The 12573-nt window shown below is 42.3% G+C and overlaps 1 protein-coding gene across 1 annotated transcript in view; it reads right to left on the minus strand.

The window, feature by feature from the left end:
• Nucleotides 1–11640, minus strand: part of LOC137498908 (uncharacterized) — a 30906-nt gene extending 19266 nt beyond the window's left edge. Inside the window, exons 1-3 of the mRNA XM_068226703.1 lie at nt 11513–11640; nt 6777–6858; nt 3323–3375 (exon numbers count right to left, since the gene is read on the minus strand). Coding sequence (XP_068082804.1) covers nt 3323–3375; nt 6777–6858; nt 11513–11629 — 252 coding nt within the window. The 5' untranslated portion in view covers nt 11630–11640. The remainder of the gene's footprint in view (nt 1–3322; nt 3376–6776; nt 6859–11512) is intronic.
• Nucleotides 11641–12573: the final 933 nt, after the last annotated feature.

The following is a 12573-nucleotide window of genomic DNA, read 5'->3' on the forward strand; positions in this document are numbered from 1 at the left end:
AACATATTCACAGTGTCTAAACGGGCTGAAGTTATGATATGTTGTTAGGCTACTCGCTTGTAACATGTACATCAAGTGGTTGAAATTGACACTGGTATATACACTTTGTGTGTTTGTATTCTGCACGTTAATTCCTTCACATGAACAGGAGATTACTTAATGAACGTGTTACGCCCCACTAATCACTTATAATGTTACCGGAGTCGCCGAGGTGCCGGAATTTTGTCCCGAAGGAGTTCTTTTACGTGCCGCTAAATCTACCGACTAAAGGCTGACGTATATGAGCACCTTCAAATACCACCGGACTGAGTCAGGATCTAACCTGTCAACTTGGAGACAAAAGGCCAGCGCTCTACGGTCTGAGCTACTCATCACGGCACAGCTTATTCGGAATCGTAATTTGCACTAACAACCTCCTACACGCAGGAGGTTATTCCTTTGAACTCTTACGTTCGAGAACCTGCGCCTCGTAGTTTCCTAATGTAGTAGATTACTTTGTCACTCATTACATACTTTGACAGTCATACGATGAGTGTGAAAATAGCTAGAAGTGGGAAGGAAGCGACCATGGCCTTAATTAAGATACAGCACCAGATTCGCCCGGTGTGAAAACGGAAAAACCACGGAGTAGCCCGGGAAACAATTTTCAGAGCTGCCGACAGTGGGGTTCGAACCTAGGATCTCCCGAAAGCAAACTGATGGCTACCTGCCCCAAACCGCGCAGCCACTTATTCGTTGCATTTCTTGTACAATTACTTTCGGCACTCTTGCAAGTTTATAATATCGCTCTCTTGTCATTGCAACATTTATGTGGCCATGGCTGAAAAATGGCTGAGGTAAATAGAGACCTTCACATCCCTTAAAGTATATTGATCGTGATACAAAAGGCGAAGCGAATTGGAAGATGATGCCTCTTGAAAGAAAATGGGTATGATGTTACGTCAATTCGAGTGTATTAAAGCTACCTGCCCGGTTTAATCTCCATTATCTTACTATTTCCAAATCCAAACTTATTACAATAAGGCCCTAATCTGGTTCCGTTTAGTAGCCGCTGGGAAACATTCAGATTTTTATGGCTCCATATGTACTGTAGAATATGAATATGTGAAGGCAAACTTTTAATTCCAATGTATTCAAGAATTACGTAGGGAATTTAAGCAGCTAGCTTTCGATCCGTTGACGGAAGTGTATGGTATTGAACTTCCGGGTATAATCCAAACGGTTTTCAAATTAATTAATTAAGACTGCTAACTTTCTAGAAAATTATGACAACTTTCGGAGATATGAACGTTTTGCTTTACATTACAATCACGATATCATCATGTGCTAAAATTCTGGCTGGTAGTTCAATAACATTTAATACATCACCATCTACAGAGGGGTAGACCATGTAACCGATCTCCTGCAAAGAAATCAACGAAAACCATTTATTTCTTTTTTGTGGGTTTGCCAGCATATTTGTATGTAAGCGGCGTATTTTTAAGAAGGGTCAAAGTGGGTATTTAATACAATCATAAATAAATCATTATTCGGATCAAAGCATGGTTGCAACACATGCAAAACCTTTATGAAATCTACCATAAGAATATTAATTTCCCCAACAGAATGAACGAAATTCGATACCTATGATATTTCAGAAGACGATCCACACACGTTAAAGAATGACTGTTTGCCATTGGGGTTTCATGCCATATTCAGCCGTACTAATCGAATATTGTCCGCTGCTTTGGGATTTAAATGAGACATCGAACTCTCATTTAACCGTAGAAGAATCTTGAATATAATGTGCACTGCTCAAATGCTGGTTAGCAAAACGACTATTTCTGCCCACGTTACTGATATAGCATTAAGTCCTAAATTAAAGAACTTTCCTACTACATATCCTAATATTTTTCTGGTGCCCCGGGATTATCGACGAAAAATTCCTTTTTGACATTTGTGTTATGATATTGCAGGACGTCAATGATTTCATTAATAATTGAAAGTTGTTCCTTGTTTATTATGAGTAACATGTCAGGAAAATCAAAATTGTAAATTAACACATTAGTATGACTCGGATGATCGCCACACTTCGCTAATAACTGGAATGAAATTTCATTAATAATTAAACGTAGTTCCTGGTTTTGTTATCAGTAACATGTCACCCAAACGAAAATTGAAATTTAGCTCAGCAGTATGACACGGAGGGTCGACTCACTTCGCTAACTACCTCAGTGGAAGAAGTTCACAGCCTCAGTGTTTAAATTGCGACACGCAGAAAAAGCCTTTTACGTTTCTGCATCATCATTTCAAGCTATCAAACATATGTAGAGCTACACAGAGACAGTAACATTGCGACGAGTATGCACTTGTCGACTAAATGACTCTGCAACTGAACACAACACAGACTGGAGCAGCTGACCAGAGACACGTCCGACTGCACATGCCTGCTTTCCCACTTCCAACTCCTCTCTCACATCGTATTTCTCAGCGCTACTATAATCCAGGTGGCCTTGAATTACTGGCGAGCGCTTTGGAGAATAAGGATGCTAGATTATTCTTTAATAATTTTAAAATATCCGGCAAGAAATATTTACGCTTTTAAAGACATATTGCAACTCAACAGGCCATGTAGTTTCGTCAGAATGCTTCACGATGTCAATCGATTCAGCCGTTCTCACAAGATCGACGTAACACAAAACAGCTTAGTGTTTTAAATATTTAGATGATAATAATAAAAAATAATGATAATAAATAAGCAACATCCCCGGTTTTGGAGATCTTGTACTCTACCGAGGTAGTAATTTAGTGACGTCGTTCTCTAATAGCGGACACACAAATAAAGTGTACAGGAGAAGCCTGATTTCTGTTGCGAGTCTATTTTCACTGTGTAATATGAGGGGGAATAGGTTGTAGAATATATGTGCGGGTGATGGTTGAAGTTCTTTTTTTTTCCTTTTTTTTTTAAGGTGATATATCAGTCCTCGGTCAAGAGTGACACTCGGGACCATCCGATGACTTCTTCGATGTATCTGCCCCTGTCGAGCCTGCCTTGTCTCGTTCCCAATAATGTCACAGGACACTTATTAACATATTAACATAAGTTTGATTTCCACTGTTGGAACAAAGGTTCAAGTGTGCAGAGGCTGTTCTAGAGGTATCACGGATGCTCCAAAAGGGTCGCGTTTCAGGCGGCAACAACAAGATGCAAGAGGAGTTCAACATTCGGGGTTTGGCATGTCCAATTGAAACACCGTACCGACACATACTGTATTGCTGAATAGCACGAGGAATATTCAAATCAGGTAACAAGTGATAGAAAGTACAACTCTGCTGTACTTACACTCTGGCTCTGGGTAGTCAACACCTTCAGCATGGTCACCTTCTCCACATCCGCTAAAACAGACAAGAGCTTGACGTTTATATCGAGTAGAACTTACAGGGTTTTATCGCTAGTGGATATACTGTATATCGTCCCATCTCAGATAGATATTTTGGCGGTGATGAGATAGGAAATGGAGAGTAGTGGGAAGGAAGAGTATGTGGTCTTAAATAAAGTACAGCCTCTACATTTGCCTCATGTAAAAATGGGAAAGGGCTTTGTTCTTAAAATGGACGGCGATGCATGCTCTACAACGTGTCCCCATCCTGGCCAAAAGATTCGTCAGGGGTGATTGTGGTAAGGTGTTCCGTTCTTCCACCAGCGCGGTTGAGAACTTCTGGATGGTCGTTGGTGCATGGATGTCTGCACAACATGTTCACCACGTGCTCGATGGGATTTAAGATTTAAGTTGGGCAACGGGCAGGCCAGTCCATTCGCCGAATATCCACTCGCTCCAAGAGTTCCTACACCTGCGCTGTACGATGCGGTCGTGCATTGTTATGAATAAAAATGAATCAGGTACGAATGCCCCCAGGAAAGACCCACATGGGGAAGGAGTTCACTGCACACAATAACGTTGACTGGTGAGTGTATCCCGTTCAAATATTTGGAAGTCGGTACTCCCATGCAACATTATGCCTCCTCACACCGTAACATTTGTACCACCAAAATGATAATGTTTGACAATGTTCCTGGGTGCATTACGTGTTTCCACCACTCGACAGATGAGGGTTCGTCTGGAATCACTACTCAGACTGAATCTGCACTCATCTCCTATTCTGTCCAGACCTGATGCTCTTCGCACCATCGCAAACGGTGCCGCTGATAGGCGGGTGTCAATGGAACACAACGTAATGGTCGTCGGGCAAACAGACCACCCATATGTAGTCACCGTGCCACTGTGGAGGGAGACTGGGTACGTTGCAGTCCTGTTGAATATGGTTGCAATGCACCCGCTGTTTGACGTGAGTGTTTTGTTTCTGTATCACAATGTAGCGGTCATCTGCTGCTGTATTTGACCGTTATCGATCCTCTCCTCTCCTTCCGGCACCAGTGCCTGTGGTTCGGAATGCTCTCCATGCACGTGAAATAATATTGTGGACAATACCAATTCCTGGGCTACACTCGTCCCACTTCGTCCTCCTTCCAGTTTCCCCGATGATTCTTCACCGCGTAAAGTCACCGAAATGTTGTCTCCGTGCCATGTTGTAATGAATAACACACTGTCTTCACCCGTTCCTTCACAAGCTTCATTTTGTGGGACCAGTCCCAATTGGCGCTATAGTCGCGATGACCTCACGCCAGGCTTCTATGCACGTGTGGAGACCTCTGGCAACATGTTACCTCGCTCCCATTCATTTGCACCGTGTAGTTGACATGTTATGTTGATTTATCTATCTCGACCTTAATTTTTGCTCAGCAGTGTATTTACCATTTCAAGTTATGGTGTCTTGATTTTGGTGACCACTAAAACAAATTAAAAAACTAAATTACAGTAGCACAGTAAACATTCGTCATCCGTTGAAGGTTGTAACTACTTTTCAATGTCATACACTTATTAGCGTATACTATTTTAAATGTTGTGTCACGTTCATATGAAATGTTAGTACGGTAATCTATTTACGTCTATGGTATGATCCTGCCACAGTAAATAACTTCATGGACGGGTGCCCAGAGTGTAGACAGCTACACAACACAGTGTTCACTTACACATCTCCGCATCGTCCCTCAAAATAGACTCCGTTGGCCACCGTACAATTTTGTCAACATTTGTACAGCATTTCAAAGCACTGCTGAGTGATATTGGCAGAAACATCCCTAACGGATGTTCTTGTGGCAGTGATGACATAATCGGCGGAATGAAATCTTTGCTTTCAATTCCGTTCCTCTTGAACAAGCACAAAGCGAAGTGCAGGGGCCTTGTCGTGTAGCAATACCCAGTTCTTCCCAATAGTGGTGGGATATTCGATTCACTTAAGGGAATCGATCCTGCAGCTACTTGTTCGAAAAAAAGTCTTGTTGTTTCAAGGCCTCGCCTCACAGTGACAACTCCATTAAACAGTGTACAGAATTAGAAGAAGAATACCCGTCCACGGGCAATCCGTGATCTCGTGATTCTATGACTTAATTATGATGCGATGTACGAACTGAGAGAGTGCAGGGCAGTTCCTACCAATATAAAACAGATATTTCTGAATGATCATGATCATGACTCGTACTTATAGTGGAGGCTATAAAGTTGAGTTGAATTAACTCTCGAATGTCAACTAAGTTATAATACCAAGATTCATTAACCCAATAAATAGAAGATCCTATAATTAGACTATCTACTTCGGAATTTTCGTTTGTAACACTGCAAAAGGATCCAACTATTATTTAAACCTCCTTGTCACTGGATACCCAGGTGAGAGTACTATTTGCTGAGTCCGTAATAAAGCCACAGGCGAACGATTCTTTCAGTTAGCCATGACTCTTTATGTCTCGCTTGCGGCGAAACATCGGCTCCTCGCCAATGTCCAGGGTTCCCATAGTAACCGTGTGTGTGTATTGGCTCACTGATCCGAGAATGCGCCACTCGGCACTCGCGTACCGTGAGCTCGCCGCTGTTGTGATACGATTCACTCTGACAGTTGAATGAATCGATGCACTAGTTCGAAGCATACACTCAGTAGCCAACACTATTCCCCACACCACGGCTTAGGACGTCTACGACGGATTCAAATGTGTAGACGGTCATTCTTCTTTACAGTCGCTCCTTGTGAATGAACTCGATCAGCTCAATTTGCTTTTAGTCAAACAGTTCAAACATCAGCATGATTTTTGCCCTATGATGGCGATACGCGCGATTTTTATTCTATCACCTGAAACACTACGCTTTGCGGACATGCCTAATTGTGTTCAGACTGCGAAATTGTTGCATTCTGCTGGTCGTGTCTTTAACCACTCTTCACAACAAGCACAGAGCGAAGTGCAGCGTCGTCGTCATCGTCGTCGTCCTCGTCTTGTAACTCTAGACATTTCTTCCCACGACACTCAGTCGCGTAGACGATGAATGATCGCCTCCTTGCTGTCCTGTTTTACACTTGATCATTTTTTTCTGCTTGTGCTATATGAACGCAACTGCCTCTTACTCGGACGAGCGAAGTACTATCAGCGCACCATCCCACAGATCACCACAGCGACACTGTGTCTAATGACAGTACTACATATTTAATATCAGCTTGATATAATGAAACGCACTGAGGAAGCCCTTCACGGGGGAGAAACATGGATGTATAGTATTGTATTAAAACTAAAAGGTATTGAAAATTGGGTGAACAGATAACTTAACTGATGAAGTAATCTATTCATCGACAAAATAAGGATTAAGTTGCTGATGTTAAAATTATTTTACAGTATTAACTATATTACTTACCATCGCTTGCTCCTACGTACTTCCTACAGTCCTCCGCAAGTGGCCGCATTGCTTGCGCGAAGTTCTCCACATAGTCAGCAGCCTGTTAAATTATATCAACATCTGTAAATGTTCTCCTTCTGCGAAATATTACAGTACAGGTTTGGTTATTACATCTATTTTTTCTCAGCAGTGTGAAATGAACAAACTGCGGAAAGGAGGTAACTTCAATATTGATTACAAAACCTAGAAAATTCGTGACTACTCAATTCTGTAATCTATTGCTTTGCCGGACAATTGACACAACACGATTAGAAATACGTTTGAGTGACTCGCAAATCTAGTAAGTATTATTGTTAAACTTGCATTTGATATAATTAATGGTTATTTATTACAAAGAGAATGTTTCATTGTTGATCAGAAAGACGACTCACATTTGAAGTCAGAATTTGTGAGTTCTTAATAGGTTCCTATTTGCTTTACGTCTCACCGACACAGATAGGTCTACCAGATCGCCATCGCATTACGGAATCAGCTCGCTCTCATACCTACGGGACGCGATCACCACGATGCAGCAACCACTCTCTGGGCTCTATCAGCATGACCTCACCTCGACCGTGCCCAGCAGAAGTACTTTTTCAACAGGGCCAACCTGTTGTACCTAGCCATATCCCGGGGTGGGACGTGGCCGTACAGGTAGACCGAGCCACAGGAGTTCATGTCTTATGGCGACAATGGGATGGGAAAGGCCTAGGAATTGGAAGGAAGAGGCCATGGCCTTAATTAAGTTACAGCCCCAGGATTTGCCTGGTGTGAAAATGGTTTAACGTGGAAGAACATCTTCAGGGCTGCTGACAGTGGGGTTCGATCCCACTATCTCCCGGATGCAAGCTCACGGTTGCGCGCCCCTGACCGCACGACTAACTCACCAGGTGTTCTAAATAGAAACAAGGCACCAGCAGATTAATGCGCTCCCGTTAGAATTGCTGTCTACCGTGGGACAAACAGTCATATCAAAGTAATTGAGCATATAATAAATATCAGAAGGGAATTTCCTACGCTCGGACTCGAAACATCCAATCATTGGGTAATTACCCTCTGTCACATCAGGGTCTACGTCAAGCCATTGTACTGATAAATAGAAGAAGTCTTGACCCAGCATACACAACCCAGCACAATGTATGGTCGCCTATGTTGCGTCCTGCTTAGCTGCCATACTGCCAGGTATTTAAGGGCTGGTATGTGATTAAACTGGTACATACACATCGCCTCCATTTCGGGGAGAGCATGAAAAAGGATGCACCACGAGGATTGATGACATGAGTATAATTTCTTAGCAATGTTTATTTATTTATTTATTTATTTATTTATTTATTTATTTATTTATTTATTTATTTATTTATTTATTTATTTATTTATTTTATTTTATTTATTTACTGAAACATCACTCTAAGAGGAACAATTCTATTTTAACTAATGTCCTGGTGCTTTTCAAGATTAGACTGAAGAGTAAGCCACCTAGCGAATTCTCGTAATTTTCTGTATATTACGGAGTTATACATGAGAACCATGTGAACCATGTGACCATTCCGCGGTCGGGGAGCCTTCGCAGTCCAAATCAAGTAGATAGCCGAACCTTAGTTACAACCATTTCGAATGGGTATCTGTCGAGATACGCCTCATTGAAAGGGGAATCGCAGCATTTCGGAATCTGCAAGGACCGCATTCTGGATTATTGATTGGCATGGCTTTATAATAATATTTAACATGGCTTGGCTGTGTTGAGACTGCTACATGGTTAAAGCAACGGGAAACTACAGCCGTAACTAACTCCCGAGGACATGCGGCTGTTGCTGTATGAAAGAACGATGTACTGATGAAGGGCCTCACCCGCGTAAGATATTCCGGAAGTAAAATAGACCCCCGTTTGTATCTCCGAGTGGAGACCACATGGGATGTGTCAATCATCACAAAGATGAATATTGACATTCTGCGAGTCGAAGCGTGGAATGTTAGAAGTTTTTGTGGCTGTTGTTGGTAAGAGAATATGAAAACGGAAATGAATAGACTATTACAGAAGATGCAGTTGGTGTAAGTGAAATGCATTGGCAGGAAGAGCAGATTCTTGGTCAGGCAACTAGGGAATTATCAACATAAAACCAAACATGGGAAATGCAAGAGTTAGTTTAATACTGAAGTAGGGGACTCGTGCTCCTCTGCAACATTCGTTATTAATAGGTCAGATAACTTGTCTTGATATGCCTTTCATAGTCATATTTTTCTGCCGCCCTTTCAATGGCTTCATGAACGTTTAATAAGCGTGTTATGGTGTACCGCAGTTCGCAGTCAGAATTCATCCATTCTGTCGTGCCATTTTTGGTAAAAATCTATCCATATATATCCTGCATTTCTTGATGTAAAGCTTGGTAGTGTGAAGTAAAAATCAATTGTATTCTTATTCGCAGTTCTGTATAGAATAGTTGCCTAGTGAGTTCATCAGTTAGTCTCGAAGTAGCGTTTTTTTTTTTTTTTTTTTTTTTTTTTTTTTTCCAGGCAGAAATCTTTTAAGGATACATGGCTTTCATTCTAATGCAGCTAGGTTTTCCTTCGATAGGTGTTCCTGGATAATATCTAAGGCGTAAACTATTTTACTATATAGATAGACAGATAATAAAAGAGGGCTGCGGGTCAGTTACTATGACCAGAATAGTGAGCGAATTCTTGCTTTCAATGCAGACACCAAGCCTGTTTCCCTATCGGGCCCAGGTAGCGGATACGGGGGCTCCGGGCTTGTCTGGAGGGTCTGAGGGATATAAAATACCCTCTCGCGGACAAAAAGCAGATATTGCAGAAACATCTTGAGGCAGTGTGATTTTTACTCGCCCAAGCGAAGTCTTGGTAGTGGAAACCTCGCCCACACATGCCTGAGAGGCATCCTAGTTATCTCTGCATGGGTGATATGGTGGTTAGGTGAAGTGGCTGCTGGTGATTGAGGTGAAAGCTCACTGCGGTGTGCTGGAACCAACACATCACTTTGCCCTACGTAGCCTGAACGAGCCGCGGGTTCGGAACGGGGCGAACCTATGACTGCCAAGTCAGAACCACGTGAGTAGGTCTACTGAAGGCGGAACAAACCTGGTCGGGTTCGGGCCAGGGGCGGATTGCTGGATGGACGGGTGAGGAGCGTGGCGCCTGCTACGGAGAAACTGAGTTGCGGGAGGATAATGTCTGGCGGAATGCCTCGCCACGAATGGTGAGAACACCGCTCAGGAGCCTAGAAGGGGCAACAACCCTTGAGCACCTTCAAATACCACCGGACTGACCCAGGACTGAACCTGCCAAATTGGGGTCAGAAGACCAGCACCTCTACTGTCTGAGCCGCTCAGCCCGGCATAAAAAAGTGTGATAATGTGTAGAGTGATATCAACACTATTAGCGTTATAATACTGAGTGTACTTATAGGGACATAGCCCACCTCTGTGGTGTAGTGGTTACTGTGATTAGCTGCCACCCCTGGAGGCCCGGGCTCGATTTCCATCTCTGGCACGATTTTTGGAACGTGGTACGAGGACTTGAACGGGGTCCACTCAGCCTCGGGGGGTCAAATGAGTAGGGAAGGGGGGTTTCGATTCCAAATTCAGCCATCCTCGAAGAGGTTTTCTGATGTTTTCCAATTCTCTTCCTGTCTAACGCCAGGATGATACCGAACTCCAGCCCACGGCCGCTTCCTTCCCCCTTCCCTGCCCACCACTTCCGATGTTCCCATCCTCAACAAGGTCCCTGTTCATCATATCAGGTGAGACGGCCAAAGGACTCCCCCAGTTGTATCCCCGCTCAATGTCTCACGCTCCAGGACACTGCCCTTGAGGCACTAGAGATGGGATGGGATATCTTGCCTAGACCGAGGAAAGCCAACCCTGGACGGTGAACGGATTAAGAGAGAAAGAAAGAAATGGAGACATACCTGTAACAAGGAAAATCTAATGAATGAATCAAGTAAATGCCCTCTCCCCAGTTGCAGGTGATCCGGAGGTGGGGGATTAGAGTGTTCTATGAAGGTTTTTGTACCGTTCAGCAGCCCAAGTACGATTCCGAAACAATACCCGTATTCTAGGTCAAAAGATGACTTAACATTGCCCAGTGCACTAGTAGCTGCAGGCAAGACTCAACACCGCGCGTCTGAGAACTCATTACTTCAGGTTCTCACAACAGAGCAGACAACATAAAGAAAATGAGGGGTTTGGATCAGCCGAAATTCTATAAAAGATATCGTATGCCTGGCTGAAATGCTCACAAACTGTAATATATTGAATAAAATAATAATAATAAGAAGAAGAAGAATGCACATATTTCAAGTTAACGCCCTCTAGGCGACTAACGTGTCTATGAAGATGAGGCCCTGCCGAAGATGAAAAGAACTGAAGACAACTGAAAAACCCAGCCCCCAAACAAAAGGAAAGTTTAATGGAAGATAAAATCTCCAACCCGGCCGGGAATACATCCAGGAACCGCTTGGACCAAAAACCAGCACGCTAAGCATTCAGCCATGTAGACGGAAATATTATTATTATTATTATTATTATTATTATTATTATTATTATTATTATTATTATTATTTAAGGTAAGTATAATCCTCTGAATTTTTAAATATTCCCGATTCTTATATTTTGTTCTCCTTTCGAATTCTTGTGAGTGCCACTCATAAAAGCTGTTGCTTTAACCACAACAATAATATATAATACAATGAAATCACTTACAGCGTACTGGCACAGGAGTGCCAAGAATATGGAAAGTGTCCCTGCGTTCACCATTATTGACGACGTGTCGGACTTCATAGAAAGAACCTGGAGTACACCTTCTACAGCGTTGTTCATTTATACTAACAGTAGTAGGAGATAAAATTAGAGGGGGAAAGGAATAATTATTCATAGTATCTTAAAGATATCACTACAGTACTAAAGTACTGCATATGTAAATTATTCCATGTCAATTTACGATAAGGATGGTGATATGCACTGATCAACATGCGCATTCTTATTACGTATTTTTTTCTTATGTTCCTACTTGCGTCATTTAAATGCGATTATATTATCATATTTTAGCATAACCATGTCATGTATAATAGCCATGCCTTACATATCACATTTTATTCTCACATTTATAGCCATTGTTAATGTACAAAAGAATACTTTAATCAGATTTCATTTCTTACTAGCATGTACTCGCGGCTTCACTCGCGTTTATTAATTTTTTTAACAGAAATTAAATTATTAACGCACATCGTTTTTCTATAGCATTAATTACATTATTTTATTTTTTAAACTATTGTTACATCCAATGCTTCAGAAGTACCGGGTTGGTGGATGGTACAAATAATACTAACACAAACTACAGAGCTTCAGTTTAAACTATATTTTTGTCCTTCCATTTGGAGCTGATATGTACAGTGTGTTTGTCTTTCCAACCCACGTACAGTTGACCATAAGAGAAGCACCGTTTCCGATGATCGAGTCCTACAACTCCATACGACTGCCCTTGTGCCTTGTTGATGCACAAATATAAACTCACACAAATGGGGGAAATGCAGATGTCTAAATTGAAACGGGATATCCGAGGAGATCATTTGAATCCTAGAATTGAACACTACGCCCGCGGCATGTCCAATCATGATGGTGTCTTCAATAATATTCGGCATCAGTTTCTTGACTGAGGGTCATATTCCGTCGCAGAGGGAAGGAGGATTCATATTCCTCGGAAGGTTAATCGGTGCCACAAACATCCACTCCAAGATGTTCGGGGGTACTACACGTGACTCCAG

Source organism: Anabrus simplex, chromosome 3, assembly GCF_040414725.1.
Source record: "Anabrus simplex isolate iqAnaSimp1 chromosome 3, ASM4041472v1, whole genome shotgun sequence".
In the NCBI taxonomy this organism is placed as follows: domain Eukaryota; kingdom Metazoa; phylum Arthropoda; class Insecta; order Orthoptera; family Tettigoniidae; genus Anabrus; species Anabrus simplex.